Source organism: Lacerta agilis, chromosome 2, assembly GCF_009819535.1.
Source record: "Lacerta agilis isolate rLacAgi1 chromosome 2, rLacAgi1.pri, whole genome shotgun sequence".
Lineage (NCBI taxonomy): Eukaryota > Metazoa > Chordata > Lepidosauria > Squamata > Lacertidae > Lacerta > Lacerta agilis.
Genome location: NC_046313.1, coordinates 18,174,226 through 18,191,017, shown reverse-complemented (window position 1 = coordinate 18,191,017; position 16,792 = coordinate 18,174,226). Strand labels below are relative to the sequence as shown.

At 42.8% G+C, this 16,792-nt stretch overlaps 1 protein-coding gene across 3 annotated transcripts in view; it reads right to left on the bottom strand.

Annotated features, from left to right (window-relative positions):
- Positions 1-1,259: 1,259 nt before the first annotated feature.
- RHOT1 (ras homolog family member T1) overlaps positions 1,260-16,792 on the bottom strand; it is a 49,404-nt gene continuing 33,871 nt past the window's right edge. Inside the window, exons 19-21 of one of the 3 annotated variants that reach the window (XM_033138756.1) lie at positions 13,908-14,030; positions 3,748-3,891; positions 1,260-1,538 (exon numbers count right to left, since the gene is read on the bottom strand). In XM_033138756.1, coding sequence (XP_032994647.1) covers positions 1,421-1,538; positions 3,748-3,891; positions 13,908-14,030 — 385 coding nt within the window. In that variant the 3' untranslated portion in view covers positions 1,260-1,420. The remainder of the gene's footprint in view (positions 1,539-3,747; positions 3,892-13,907; positions 14,031-16,792) is intronic. The other 2 variants (XM_033138757.1, XM_033138758.1) reach the window with 2 other exon arrangements.

Sequence of the window (16,792 nt, the reverse complement as noted above, 5' to 3'; positions counted from 1 at the left end):
CCAGGGACTGATATCTACCCACTGAGCTCTACTGCCGTTAACTGTTCTAGGCCTATAAGCAGTTCTGCTCTTCCTCCTTGGCCCTATTGAATTTTCCCCATTTTTATGTTAACAGCCCTAGGAGGCGATTACCCAGCATCACCCAGCGAGTCATGACTGAGCAGAGATTTGAACTAAGTGAGAGTTCAGCATTTTTTAGGTTTAAATTTTACTTCTAAGCCTTTGGGTTGTGCTATAGTGCCAGGGAACCATGATCATTGCTGTGCACACTGAATCAATACCGCTTAGAAAAGTACAAGGATGAACGTTCAAAACACAGCACAGTAGAGTTATTTATTGAAATACTTGAAAAGGCCAGTGATGGGGGCGGGGGGGAGAATAGGTTTGACAGTGAGGAATTTCCGCTTAATCAGGTTTCCTGGCCTTCTTTTTTGTTCAGAAATGCCACCTACAGGTAATTCCAGCGAAGTATAGGATGCAGTGCAAACCATGCAACTAATCTACCAAGTAGAGAGTAAAGCACTGTGTAATATTTCGGCTCTACCCCCATACACCCAGCTTTTGGGAGAATGGCTTGCGGAAGTGAGGATGAAACAAAACATTTTTGGTGAATTATAAACAGTTGTAATATACAAATTGATTGCCGCCCGCCCCGCCCCCCATTTGAAAAGTCCGCAAAACACAACGGAGTGGGAAACAAGAGAGTTGCGGAATGGCACACAAGAGTCAAGATTCTGACAAACACACGGATGATGCTTGCTGCTCTTCCTATCAGAGGGAATGCCCAGCTCCTCTCTCTTTCTTTCCCCCCCCCCCCAAATCCTTGACTTGCGGCACATTTTGCTGCTTGACCTAGGATGTAAAAATAATCAATCCAAGTCCATTTAAAGCTGCAGTGGGAATGAAACACTTGTGAAATAAGATCTTTGGGGTACTGAAAGAGGAGGGAAATCAGCCCTCCCCCAAGCACTGTAAGCCCAAAGAGAGAACGTCATACACCTGTGAAATAAATAAACGAATGGTGATCCTGGACTTGAACCTACGTTGCTTAAAACAAATTCTAATTACACTCTCGCTCACTCCATTTGAAACATCTATTAATGCCAATTATAATAACTTTTGGGGACATTACGCCTCGCTGCCTTAATATATACAAGTTATATTTACAGTAATTCCCTTTGGGCCTTAACAAATGTAGCCATTTTCAGTTAGCCACTGTAATGCAAAAACATCTTCCACAACCATCGCAATACTGAAAGTTTAGAGCTATCATTTAAAATAATCTTATCCGTGAATTACAAGTAATAAAGTAACTCGCATATATAAATATTTCTAGCGGATTTAGAATGTACATAAAAGTTTCTTTCTCTTTCCCTTTTGGTAGGCCCCTCCCCTGCGAGAAGCGTGCTTTTCTTCCAGATCATCGCTGCTTTAGTAATGCTCTGTACATGGCAAAGCCCAAAACGGCAAAGACTGTAGCACCAAAACTCGCTCGAAGCCAAAAGGTGGAGCTCTTGAGGTCTGCTTGCGTCACATGCCTGCAATATGAAGAGCATAAAAAAATATGTAACTGATTTTGCGGTGGCAACACCAGAAACAAGACACACAGATAAGCCTGCTTTTGGAAATCTTATTACACAAGTCAGTTTCAATCCAGTTGCACAAACTCAATTATTTCTTGTAAAATCTTAGGAGTCGGTGCTTTTGTTACAACTTTTCAAAGCACTGCTCAGTTACAGGAAAACCTGATTTGATATAATTCAAATTATATTGTTTGATGAATCAAACTTATTGCGTGGAGACAGTAAAGGGCTCAACGAGGGTGAATAAACGGAGGCTGAATACTGATAAGGCGGAAGAACTTATGAGTCGTTCTTGTGTCCAGGAAATGTGGAGATGCTGAAAGGGGTGGAGCTGGAAATATTTTTGCAGATTGTCCCCATTAAGCCTTAGAAATCTGTTCCGCAGGGTTGAGAGACCCTCTGGAAGAGTGCAAGTGGCCGGGGGACTTCCAAGAGGGGAACTGGCAGTGGCTGCTTGCCCCTCCTCCACTGGCGAAAGCCTCCGCTGAATTGGAGCTACAAGAAAATTCTCAAAATGGGATGAAGTCTGGGGAAACCAGACTCGCGGAAATACTTTGGCTATAGAAAGTTGGTGCAGGATTACACACTAAGATATAACCAATAATTATCTCCTGGTGCATTGGGCTCAAGAGGATCAGAGTTGCAGTCGATGTGTTAAAATCGTCTTGCTATCATTTCAAATGCTTGAACTCCAATTTTTTGGGGGGAGGGGGGCGCTTTTGACAATTTAAGCTGTTATTTTCTCATGCAACAAAATGGGCCGTTTTGAACTGACAAGTGCAATACTTTCCAAAAGCTAGAGCAGCAAAATGCCTGCAAATGTATTTATCATATCAAAATAACACACAATCAGGGCCGGCCATAGGTATTTTAACCTCCTAGGTCTACCCTCTTCTCCCCTAGCGCCCACCCCTTCCCCTTTGGAGCTGTCTCTATGGATACCAAGGAGTGGTTTAGCTAACATAAGCACAAATCCATGCTGGTGATTCCCAGGCTACATTCATCATCAGCTTCGCAAAACACCTTGAGAGGGGTGCTGGAAAAGTGCTCTTGGGTGGCTTTCATGTGCTTGTTGACAATAGCAGTTTTTTTATTTTCTTTGTCCTATTTTATAACTGCAATATTCCCATTTGCTTCCTGGTTTGCTGGGACTGCATTACATTTTTATGTTCTTGCATGTTTCCTTAAAACTTCAATCAAAGTCATCTTTTAAAAAAAAAATGTTAACAGCATTTTCTTAGTACAGTAGACAACTACAAAATTATCGCTCTCCCTCCACCTCCCGAATCATCTTCATTTTTAACCCATGTGTAGTAATGCCACCACATTTTGACATCATAATGCTGTAAAAACGGTAATGTGAGCTAAGAGGTTAGTGAGCCAGGCCTTGATATCAGAGGAGGAAAACAAAATGCAACAGAAGAGCATGGGTATGGTAGATGAAAGGAAGCCACGATGAGCTTGACAAGACCAAAGGAAAACACACAACCAGTGACCTGGAAGCTCTCAACACGCACCATTTCGTGAGCATGCTCAGCTCGCCCGGCTAAAGTAAGGTGGCTTACCACAATGCGACAGACACGTTCTCAAGCAAAAAGGTCACTGCAGCAACCTTAGTTCAAGGCACACCGATTCTCAAATTGAGTGTTACGGAACTGATTTAGGACTGCCCTATAGAACAGAAGGCTAGAAAGAATTTTCTGGCCTAGGCGTTCTAAATTAGAAATAATGGGGAAACTTCTAAAGTACACGAGGCAGACATCCAAGTGCGCGTACACCCTAACCGACAGAGCAGGTTTCGAAGTGCAAGTTCAAAAATGACTAGGGCTCCTTCAATGAAAGCTGGGATTATGCAACTGCTACACACTGTTGCACAAGGAGGCCAAACCAGATTGAGTTATTCTCCGGGGATCTAGGCAACACTTCAAGCGCATCCCGAAATCCCATGCAAATTAAGTGCTTTGCCTATTTATTGCAGGCGATCAGTGAAGCCAGGTACAAAACCACCTACAGACAAACTCCAAATCTTTTTTTTGGGGGGGGGGGTGAACTTCAAACGGATTAACGGCAATTGTTTCTAGCATGGGGTTAGTTCTAAGTATTTTAGAGCAAGGCATCGTCTGAGTTTCTCCTCTAGGGAGAGATTAAGTTAAGACTGCGTTACCTGTCTTCAAGTAACTGAGGATCAAGGGATGACTCCATGAAGATGGAATCCTCTACAGAGCGGACGGCGTGCACCTGGTGAACAATACTGCTCTCCTCGTCTGATAACAGCATGGCACCCAATTCAGCTACAGCGGCTCTTAACCTTTTTTACACACATGCACACAGTGGGCAGTTCATAGCATGGCGAGAAACAGTCAAGTTATGCACCAACACAGCTTACAAGTCAGCTATCGGTCTGTTTTTTAATAAGGAGAGCCTATGCTTTGTGTGCAGGTTATTAAAGTGGCACGTAAAAATTAATTATCAAAGTGGAAGGAAAGTAAAGTATTTTTAAATTTTTTTACAGCAAAAGAATTGCCAGGTGACGCGGAAATTCATCCTGCATTCTTGCCAAAGAACAGGTGATATTCCTCAGAGATATTTAACTCACGAAAAACCCTTTTTCTCTGAAATGTGCCTTGATTTTACACAAGGGCTGTTGGGAAAATTTGAAGTTACATCGCATGGATTGTTTTTTTGCTTCCAAACTTGAATGTTCTGTATTTAATTTGTTTTCTTTCCACTTCTGTAGAGATTTAAGGTTTTGAAATGCATGGTCCAATATTAAAAGGATCCACACTCAATCATTATTCCCGAATTTGTGTTGTGTTTCTGTATTCTTGCTTTGTTCAGTTTTACAGTATGCATGGAAACACTGCTTTTTTGAATAAAGAATAATTACTGTGCAAGGTCAAGTGGTGCCATCATAAGGGCAGAACGTTACGCCACAAAACAGGTTTCCTAAATGTGCCTGCCGCTAAATGAAAATGAGGGGAGGGCATTTGGATGGAGGTGCTTGGTGTTTCCTTTGCCAACTAATTCTCCCCCTACAAATGCTCCTAGGGTCTTCTAGCCCAGTGTTCCCCAACCTTGGGCCTCCAGCTGTTTTTGGACTACAGCTCCCATCATCCCTAGCTAGCAAGGCCAGTGGTCAGGGATGATGGGAGTTGTAGGCCAAAAACAGCTGGAGGCCCAAGGTTGGGGGTACACTGTTCTAGCCTAGTGACAAAGCAAAAATAACAATTGGAGCAGGCACAGAGGAGAATCAGTTGTTAACCAAAAGTCCCCTTGGTCCTTCATTAGCATTAAGAGGTGTACATGAGCCTGGGAAGTGCCTGTTTTCCTCACAAAACCTGTCACTGTCTATTGTGTGAGTGTGCCACTCTATTCTACTGAGGTTTAAATATACAGGAAGCTAGATCCCCATTCGCTAGGCAAGGCAAACATACTCAAGGCATACGTACTCTATTCATACTAAATATTCATAAAGAAAAAGAAAGAAAGCAAATAGCTTTCTTACAGTGTGTTGGGAGCAGATTCTCACTGTTTACTTCTTATATTCAGAAGCATGCCCCATAAAGTTGCACACAGAATTAAGGTGCATCTATAACACTTCAGAAGCAGCAGCTGGCAAAGGATTTTCCCGTTTTTAAAAAGGTATTAATCTAATTCTACACATCGCTGTATCACCTTCACTTCGTGTGTATAATATCTGTATTCAGGTATTTATGCCCACAAAGTACAAAATTAAAGAACGGAAGAATAGCCACTCCCGGCCAACTAAATGCCATCCAGAAGCAAAGCTCTTTTATTTTGAAACATATTTGAGAACTGGGGGTGGTGATGTAGGAAAACAGCCAAGAAAGCATCTGTTTACCCAAATATGTAAATTTTGCCTATATGCATTTTCTAAAAACTTAAGTTAGGGCCACTTCAAACATATCTTCCTAAGACCAGAATATATCTGTGCTGAGGGTGCTTACTGCACTTCTGCACTACTTAACTGCTGGAACAGCCAGTCTCAAGCTCAAGTTTTAGCCTCTAAGAACTGAACCCTAACAATTTCATCCAAAAAATTCCCGTGCTAGCAGAGATGCTCTGAGAACAAGCATACAGCATTTGCCAGCACAAGCAGATACATTCCATTTATCTTATTTATTTCACAAAATTTATATACGGCTTGATAGTAAGCATATTAAAAATGATCAATAAGAGTTAAAGAACAAGTAACTGAAAACATATCAAAGCGGTCGAGTAAGGCAATCCTGCAAGTACACAAGGTGTCAGGGGTTTTATATACCCATAGTAAGACTTTGAACTTGGCCTAGTAACAAATCGGCGACCACTGCAGATGTCTAAGCGGAGGCGTTATAAGCAGAGGCACGGTCTCACTCCTGTCAGCTGCTGTACTAACTGCAGTTTCTGGATCAAGCACAAGGGAAGCCCCACATAGAATGCATTGCAGTAGTCCAATTTTTATGTCACTGATGCCCAAACCGCTGTGGTCAGGCTCTCTTGGTCCACAACAGTTGTGCAGTTGTACCTTGCAAATCGAACGGAATCCATTCCGGAAGTCTGTTCAACTTCCAAAACGTTCGCAGACCAAATTGCGGCTTCTGATGGGCTGCAGGAAGCTCCTGAAGCCAACTGGAAGCCCCGTCGGACGTTCGGGTTCCAAAAGAACGTTCGCAAACTGGAACAATCACTTCCGGGTTTACGGCATTCGGGAGCCAAAACCTCCGAGTTCCAGGGCATTCTGGATCCAAGGTACGACTGTATGTGTTGTACCAGGCACACCTGGTAAAAGGTGCTTCTAGCTACTGAGGCTCCCTGGGCCACCAGTGACAAAACAGGGTCCGGAAGCCCCCCAAGGCTGCGTACCTGCTCCTACAAAGAAAGTGCAGCCCCATCCAGGGCAGGCAATCAACCAATTTCTCAAAACAAGGGAGTCACTCACACACAGTGCCTCCAGGATTAAAGCACAGATTATTTTCCTTCATTTCTAAAGATTTCAAGGGAGGGTGTAAAGCAATAGCTGGATTATGTATTAGTACCCTATGTGATTATGGAACAGTGGCTTGAATTTGTTTAGGATAAGCAGGAAAGTTTTACAAAGCCATTTACTGTGCAACTTTAATACCCTATAAAATCTCTTTAGATCATACAGGTACAGTATTAATAGTGCATTAGACTTTTACATCCCGTTTTTAAGAGCACATGCACAAGTTTACCAATGTTTCAGAAAGACCATTTTTATTTAATCAACAAAACAAAGCATTCTATATTAATAAATGTAGCGTGTGCTTTCCAAACAAAAGCAACAGATATTCTATTTTGTAAGCAGAGTGTACACTGTCAATTCAACACAGTAACTGGGCTAACTAGCAGGCATAAGATGAGTTAACACTAGCAGCATTAACTGAGCAGAACCGTTAGTTTTGCCTGGGAACATGATGCTATTCAATAGGAACATGCAGAAGCCAAGATGACTGTCTAACACATGGGTAGGCAAACTAAGGCCTGGGGGCTGGATCCGGCCCAATCAACTTCTCAATCCGGCCCACGGACGTTCCAGGAATCAGCATGTTTTTACATGAGTAGAATGTGCCCTTTTATTTAAAATTTATCTCTGGGTTATTTGTGGGGCATAGGAATTAGTTCATTTCCCCCCCCCAAAAAAAAATATAGTCCGGCCCCTCACAAGGTCTGAGGGACAATGGACTGGCCCCCTGCTGAAAAAGTTTGCTGACCCCTGGTCTAACGCATTTTTCAATCCTGGCTCCCTGAAAGTTCTAGCGGACTTAACTAGAAAACTGGGAAGAGTTATGACAAGACTCTGGACTTCCTGCACGCTAAATATGAGGAAAGCTTTATCACATCACTAATCTGCCTTTAAACGCCCAGAACAGTCTTACACATAGCAGTAAATTAAGCAGCAGTTCACACTAGGCAGAATTCTACAACCATTTCTTTCCTTGAAAGTGACTGCACACAGCTAAGTTATCTGATGGATTTTGCCACACATTCATGTCGCATTGCAGAGATTCACATCCACTATTTTTTCTTCCTAGATTCCTTTTCAAAAGCCTACCCTAACCTGTTGTACTTCTGAAACTGTCAAGCAGAGGGGAAACTGGATCTTTTATTCTCCTCAACCACACTTTCCCATAATTCTCTGAAATCAAGAGAGTTTAAAAAGAAATTTGGGAGCTTTTTGGCGACAAAACGGGGGAGATCCTCTTGGGAAAAAGGAAAAGAAAATAGGTGGCAAGTATCTGATTTGGACTAATTATTTATTTTACCTGCCTACAGTTGTATGTCTACTACTGAGTTGTAACAGAAGAAGAAGAGTTTGGATTTGATACCCCACTTTATCACTACCCGAAGGAGTCTCAAAGCGGCTAACATTCTCCTTTCCCTTCCTCCCCCACAACAAACACCCTGTGAGGTGAGTGGGGCTGAGAGACTTCAAAGAAGTGTGACTAGCCCAAGGTCACCCAGCAGCTGCATGTGGAGGAGCAGAGACGCGAACCCGGTTCACCAGATTACGAGTCTACTGCTCTTAACCACTACACCACACTCGCTGGTTGTAACGGGCTTGCCTGAGTAAAGAGTTAGCACAACATTGACAAGCTTTCTTCCAAAGACATACCAAATGAATAATCAGGATCAGGATTGCACAGACTTAAATCTACCCTTAAGAACTCAGAGGAGATATAGTAAGGCTTAAAAAAAGAAGAAGTGGGGTGGCTTCCTAAGCACCTGGTTACACGTTACTTCATACAAGGAAGGATACAGCTCTTTTTGCCATTAATATTGTGAGAGTGTTGAATTGATAATCCAACCTCTTGTCCAATCAAGCATCATACTTGCAATTACCAAATGCCCATTCATGAAGATGAGCGAGGGTGAATCAACCACATCAAAGACAACCCTCAAATGAAGGCAACATTGTGGGTGGAGAGGTATAGGAGCTTGGAGAGAAGAAATGAGGGCCCTGCCACACACAACCATGGCAGGCACTTGTAAATTAAAATGCCATGTGTGGCAGGGCTAGCCACGATGGTTGCTGGACTACAATTCCTATGATACCGGACCAGTTGGGAGTTGGAGTCCGACAATATGGGAAGGGCACCATGTTGGTTTTTTTTCCTGATCTTTGTAGTCCCAATGCCACACATTTGGAAGGGGACAATGAAATTGGGAAGCATAATCATTTCCCACAGCATCAAAAAGGGAAACTAGCCCAAAAATTGTGACCTGTTAAAAATTCTTCAGGGTGGTAGAGAATATAAAGTGAGTCCATGTATAAGACACCCCCATGTATAAGATGCCCCCTATTTTGGGGGACTCCAAATGAAGAGAACACCCCTCAGAACTACCCATGTATAAGGCAAGCCCCAATTTTAAACCTACTTTTTTTGGTAAAAAAACAACAACATAGTCTTATACATGGAAAAATATGGTAATTTAAAGTGAGAGATAAAGATAGCTCTCCAACACTGGTTAGAATCATTCTTGGCTCAGCGCATAATCAACACAACATACCAAGATCTTGATTCCATGTAACTGGAGATGCGTACCTCTTTTCCATTTATGAAACTCACAAAAATGAAAACACTTGGGTTTTTGCTTTTCTTTTTCTTTTTTAACACAATGGCCAATCTATATTTTCTTTAAGAAAAAGCCTTTCCAATAGGCTTTCAGCTTCAAAGAATCAAAATATGTGTGTGTGGGGGGGGGGGATGACCTCTCAGATGGAAATTCCCACCATCATGTTGAGCTTCAGCTTTACCCATGAAGGGATTCAGCCCAGAGCAAAACGTTAATCATACCAGAGGAACAAGGCAACAAGGCAGACACAGAATATCAGCCTCCAATATACACAAGGCATGCAGACAACCAAATGGAAACAGCCAAGCTAATGGATTAGAAACACACACACACACACACACACGAGAGGAATTAGAAGGCACACTCAGAAACGCTGAGTTTTCAAAGAGAGGCACAAGAATGCAGCAAGAGGAGAGTAAATGCCAGCCAGACAAATGAAAATGAACACCTAAAGGAGAAAATGAATGAAACAAAAATAATCCAGCATGGCTCAACTGTTTTATCGAAGGCATGTGGTGTATAGTATTTGTTTCTAATCAGTCGTGTTCCTAATCAACTCTATACAGTGGTATCTCAGGTTAAGAACTTAATTCGTTCTGGAGGTCCATTCTTAACCTGAAACTGTTCTTAACCTGAAGCACCACTTTAGCTAATGGAAACTCCTGCTGCTGCCACGCCGCCAGAGCACGATTTCTGTTCTTATCCTGAAGCAAAGTTCTTAACCTGAAGCGTTATTTCTGGGTTAGCGGAGTCTGTAACCTGAGATACCACTGTAAAGTCAGAATTCCTGGAAAGCTCAAACCAAGACTACTGCATTCAACTGTGCCAGGGGTGGTGAACCTACAGCCAAATAAGACACCCTTTATTTTGTTCCAAAAACTTTCCCCAGAGTCTGCTTTATACCTTGGACATTTTTGCCTTCCTGGAATCTGTCCTTGAATATGTCACTGTTTCTTGCTTGTTCAGAAGAAACAATAAAGAATAGCCGACTATATAAAGGTAATAATTTGTTGCTCCTCCCACTTTTGCCTCTGGTCCCGCCCACCAATGGCAACAGTCCTCAAAAGGGGCCCCAGAAAAGAGTGCAGCCTTTCGGCTGATAAAGGCTCCACACCCCAGCACTACAGGATATACAGGTACTTCAGCATTGCAGTGATTTTCCATCTTTATAATTTCTTTTTAAAAGGCCTGTGGATCCAGAGCACTTGTTAAAAGTTCCTGTGAAGCATACTGTAGGCATTTTGCCTCTGCTCCCCACACTGCTGCCCACTCCACCCCCAAGGGTGACATGAGGTTTACAACTTCAGTCCTGCAGCTCCCCGCTTACCAGCTAGAATAAAGTATCATTAAACTTCCAGGCTTGTGGTCCAGAAATTCTTTTTCATAAGACCTCAATTGATGGAATGCACTTTGCGATGGAACTGTTTCCAAAAAGAAAGATTAGAAGTGTGTCTAATGTGTGTCCAAAAGTGTGTCAGCTCTAATTCAAGGCTGCAATGCTCTCCTCCTTTACCTCGAAGAGTCCCACTGAGATCAGTGAGATGTACAGAGGAGAGGCATGAATACTCTGAAGTTTCCTGAGACCTATTGCTGTTCTCTGAAACTGCAGAACCACATATCACACTGTTCTTTCTATGGGACTCATACATAAACCTCCCACAAGTGTGCCACCTAGTAAAATGGGGGCAGAGGGGGAAATAGCAGAACCCAGATAGGCTATGCTCACATCCTGAAAACCTGCAGGCAGTTTTGCATATGCACTCATGAGGTGACAGGAAACGCCCCCCTTTTTTTCTCTGAGTGCATATATGCAAAGCAGATACTGCAAACGAATAAGAAGTGGAGGTTTAGAATACAGTCGTACATTGGAAGTCAAACGGAATCCGTTTTGGAACTCCGTTTGACTTCTAAAACGTTCGAAAACCAAATCACGGCTTCTGATTAGCTGCAGGAAGCTCCTACAGCCAATTTGAGTCGTGGAAGCCCTGTTGGACGTTTGGGTTCCAAAAGAACGTTTGCAAACCGAAACAATCTCTTCCGGGTTTGTGGCGTTCAGGAGCCAAAATGTCCGAGTTCCAGGGCATCTGACAACCAAGGTACGACTGTACTCCGTTAAAATCTGGTTCAGAATAAGAACAAAGTTAGATGACATTGCCTGTAGCCTTCCCAAATTTCAGGTGCAGGTCTCTCTCAGCCAAGGTACCTAAGATTCTCGTAGTTCCGGTGTGGCTATCACCCATAACCATCGGTCGTGCTGTCTGGGGCTGATGGGAGCTGGAGTCCAACAACTTCTCAAGCCAAGGTTCTCAAAAGCAATGGCTGAGGTGAAAAACTAGGTGTCTGCACTGTGCCACTTCAGTCTATGGATGGGAGCTCACATGACTGAATGCTGTTCCATGCAAACACACCCACACCCAAAACATCTGAAATATTAGGTTAAGAATGAAATCATTTAGCCAAGCCTTCTCCCTGACTTGCTAATGTCTATGTGTAGCAATGCTTATTTTGGTACAAAAAAAGGAGCCCGACAGGCCCAGGTCTCAAACAATGAAGACAGAAAGTTATCTGGGGATGGAGGGGAAAGATCCTTATCCTCTTGCTCCAAGTTCAGATTCTGCCTACCCAGCTCTGGCTGAACAACTGTCCCCCAACCTTGCTGTCCCCTCTTGCCCTCAAGAGGAGATTTTATTTTCTTTGAGTGCCCATCTTGATGAATGAGGACAATTGTGAGATGTGATACCTGTTGCTGGCACAGTACCAGGCTCCAATCTAAACAGAGTTCAGGGTAATGACCTCATTCTTCCTGCCTGGGTTGTAGAGAGGCTGGGTATAAGTACTTAAAGCTATCTAGGAGTTTTCCAGCTGCTGTTAATAGCTAGCTCTGCAGCTGGAAGGAACAAGAGGTGAGGGGTTCAGACTATGGAAGACCCACCCCCTACATGAATACTTTCATGTTCCTTACAGATCTTCCTAATAGACAGTTAATGAAAAGCTGCGGTGAAATGTTTGTTGTAAAGCACAAATGCCTTCATGCACCCTGTCTGTGTTGCTAGCCGACATTCCACAAATCGAAGCTACAGAATGCATTCTAAACTTTGCTTTCCAACCACAGGCCGCTAAAACAAGGCTAACCAGCTAATGGAGTACACAGGTATACCTCGGAGGTGTTGCAGGTTTGGTTCCAGACCACCGCAATAGAGTGAATGTCACAGTAAAGCAAGTCATTATTTTTTTGGGGGGGGGGGTTCCCAGTGCATATAAGAGTTATGATTATACTGTACTGTCATCTATTAAGCCAGGTCCCCGCTGGCTGCAGGGGTGGGGAGGGGAAAAACCCAGCTCCAGCCCTAGCAACTCCAACCCCGGGGCCAGAAGAAGAGCAGCTGCAGCAGGGTGGGGGGCTTCCTTCACCTGCAGTTGCCTGCAATTGCACCTGTATCCTTGCAAGAAGCATCATCTGCAATAAAACAAGGTATGCCTGTACAACACCATGGAGATATACTTTTGATTTTTAACTCCCATTCATCTGCTGGGTCTGATTTGACACTAGTGAACACTGGCAAATCCTGTTCTATGTTCGCAAATAGAAAAAAAGAAGACACAAGGAGCAGTATAGGTAAGTTGCGGGACTGTTTATAATACAGTAGGCCTGCAACTCACGTTCCAAAGATCGTGCCCTAAAGCCAAAATCATGTATAGTCTAAAGCCACTGGGTTCAATGGCGGGTGGGATTGCCAAAGTCCTTTTTTCTAGAACCTTTCCGCCCTATTATTATTATTATTATTTATTTATTTATTTATTTGCCACACGCATAAAGCTGAATGCATCCAAGTTGCGGGCTTACTGTACTAAAAAAGTATTCAGCCAGTGTTAGTTTGTTGCTAGTAACTTTCTAAAAAAATGTCTGAATGTCTTGAACAGAGAACAATTCGCCCCAGCTGCATTCGTAAAACTTATATAAGTAGGGATTATTTTCTAAAGGAGGAATTTGTTGTTAATGCCACAGATCTCATCGCACCATATCCATTTGCAGGGACCAAGCATTTGTTGTCTAAACTCTGGAAGTGATTTTGACTCGTATCAATAAACCAAAATATACACACATTTAGACTGTACAGTGAGGGGGTGGGGTGGAGTGTCAGCAACCGGAAGCTCTCGGTCAAATCTAGCCCCCTAAAAGATGTTAATTAGCCACCTGGTTGCTGAACAAGAGGCAAAATTGTGGTGAAAATGGTTTCAGAGGTAACAGAACCCAATGGCAAGTCACTTTTATGGTTGAGGGTACCACTGGTCCACTCCCTTGTCCAAATTGCCTTGTGGGAAACTTAGCTGCTGACCAGGGCTGTACGGTGTTTCTCATGTCTTAACTTGCCTGCACATAGAAATTTTAAAATCTACATTAAAGCTGCATATAAATCTAATAGTACAGCTATTTTGTATGAAATGACTAGCAAGGGCTTGTTATTGTCCGCCCCGCCCTGCTCCCCCAGATCTCTACCAAGCTACATTAAGCTACTCACATTTTTGTACTTGCTAAATGGCTGAGGTTCAATATGCCAATTAGGATAAGCACTACCTGAAGAGAAAGCTTGTATATCGGGTACATTTGCCTGCTCAATGGATATGGAGCAAAGTGTCTGTGTCTCAGTTACAAAGTTCAACCATTTGTTTTAATAAATGTACTTTTAAAGCACGCCTGGTACCTAGTAAATAAAAATCAAAGACCTGTTAAGAACTGCGGTGAAGAGTTTGTTCTTTACAGATTGCAGCAAGTCTGAGTTGAGGAGGTTCTGACAGATGCAAAATGTACACCTGTTGCAGGTGCACATACAGCGTAATCGGGCATGGCTGCAAAAACACACAGAAGGATAGGAATTGAGATCTCAGGCAGAAACCAGGGCTGAGCCAAAACCAAGAGCGGTGAGGATAAAACTGGTTACATTCCGGGGGAAAGCGAGGCAAGGGTAGGCTAAAGTTGTACAGATTTCCAGGAGGAGAATATTTTAGAAAAGTGTATTGTGCCCACATGCCTGCATCCCCAACAAGAGGGAGAGAGAGAGAGAAGGGGGGATTCAACTTTTATTTTATACGGAGCTTAGAAAGAGAAGCAGAATGTAATATGCTCTTGTTTAACAAGAGGCAACTCCTCCACAATCCATAGAAAGAACGGAATTCAGTTCCTTTCTCCTGCTACTGAAACTGAACAACTTCATGAAGCCAACTGCTACCCTTACCTCTTCCATCCCAACCAACACACACATGCTTAAGAATTGGGGAAAGAGAAAGGGAAGGTAAGAAAGTCAAATACACTGTTGCATATATTTCTCAAAACATTTGACTATTCCAATTGGGCCAAATGCATTGAAGAAGACTTTTTTTTAAAAGGAGCCTGAACTTAAGATGTCTCCCCCCCCCCCCAAAAAAAATCTGGACTTCCTGGTGAAAGCAATCAAATTAACCCATTTGAGCAAATGACAGCCATAACCCTTCAGCAATGATATTCAAGTGCACAGGAGCACAGGAACATTAAAAGTGGTTTGGAGGGCAAAAAATAATTAATTGATTCTCCATGAATCATTCACCATAAGACCAAGAAATGGAAAATGAATGTTTGAAGGTACAGTATTCTACATTTGATTACTAGATGTGAGGACAGGGTTATTGCCAACTTTACTGAAAGATTTACATGGCATGTAGTTAGCCCTGGAGGGTGAGTCCTTGTGGCAAACACATGGTCCCTCACAGAAAAAAATGAAAAATGAAAATAAAATAAAAAGTTCTTGTTCCAGTGAAGTCTTGGATTGCATTGAATATCCACTATTGTACTATAATGAACCTGTCATTTTAAGCGATGTCTAAACCAACAACGCAGAGAAGGTTAGACCTACCAGACTCACAAAGTCCGCAGACTGAACTTGTTTGGCAACAGAGCAAGATGCTTAGTGAGAAACAGCAACTTTGAGAAGCATTCAGTCTCTGGGCTCACAAGCATCTACACAAGCTATTAAATTGGAGTAGCAACAAGTGTGGTCCAAAAGAGAGATAAACAAAAGCAAGAGAACTCCTATGGTGCTGCTAGAGAAAATATGTTGCAAGTATCGCAGAAAACTATGACAGTATTAACAATGACTGTAGGCCAGATTGCTTTAGCAAGTGTGCAGCTTGAAACCTCCTGAGGGTATTGCATTTTTTCACATCAGTATCTACTTTTCTATAGAGCAGAGCTTTCCAAACTGTGTGTCGCGACACGTTAGTGTGTCGGCTGCCTTGTGTAGGTGTCTCACACAAATGCTCCCCGTGCTCCTCCTGGGGTTGGAAAGGGGTTAGTTTAACCTCCGGTTTGCTAGCAAAACTGAATCAATGTGTCGCGAAATGATGCATGTCTAAAAAGTGTGTCACCAACATGAAAAGCCTGGAAAGCTCTGCTATAGAGCTTACTACTGCTGTAAGTTAAGTATTGTAATTAGGATTTGTGTCATGTAACTTGGAGCAGTGTGACTATTTAAAAAGAGGACAGTTAAAAATACTTTCAAGTTGCTTTGCTTCCAGCTTGCCAGGGGCTCCAATTCCGAAAGGCAACTGGAATTGCTCCAGTGTCCCAAGCTGAAACTGTGCACTTCTTACTTGACAAATCTTTGCTCTGTCCAGTATGTGCACCAATGTCTACACCCCACCCTAGAAAACTGAGTCCTTTTTTATTCTAGAAGTAGTCTTCTCTGTAGTTCTTCTCTGTGCAGAAAAGAATGGGCCTTCTCTGTAGTGGTTCCCCATTATATCACAGTCGTACCTTGGATCCCGAACGCCTTACGTGTCGAATGTTTTGGCTCCCAAACGCCGCAAACCCGGAAGTAACTGTTCCGGTTTGCGAACATTCTTTGGAACCCAAACATCCAACGCAGCTTCTGATTGGCTGCAGGAGCTTCCTGCAGCCAATCGGAAGGCGCACCTTGGTTTCCGAACGTTTTGGAAGTCGAACGGACTTCTGGAACGGATTCCGTTCGACTTCCGTGGTACAACTGTATATCTAATATGTTTATGTTTGTATGTATTTTATATATTTTTAGGCGCCAGGCAAATGTTCCTCTTCAACCAAGCCTTTGGCTGATTAATATTCTACAGCCTTTTTAACGTGCCTGTGGGAAGGTGAAGCTACTGCTTTGCTGTTTTTACTTATTTCCATGGTTTTATCCTGTATTTTACTCTGACATCTTTTGATGAAGGGAGGTATATAAATCTAATAAATAAATAAATGATTCGAGAAACATGCTGCCCCCCACATCACTGTTGTGAAACGTAACTGCGATCCAAAGAACAAGTTTACACGTGCCTAAGAGTTTGGCTACATCTAGCAGGATTCAGGGGAAAAAAATTGAATAGAAGACTACCATGTCATGTTTCAAAATCTGTTTCCAACTCCCATTCATTTTGGAAGTGTTTTGCCATGTGGCATAGAGAGCTTCTCTTGCACCCAGAGCCACTAGTTTCACAATTCTTTGGAGCTTGGCACACATATTTATGAAGGCCTACTGAGGAAATGTGCGAATACGGTACACTGATAAACCAGATACCATCATGAGAGCCAAATACTCTCAAGTCTATATTTGGAGGTT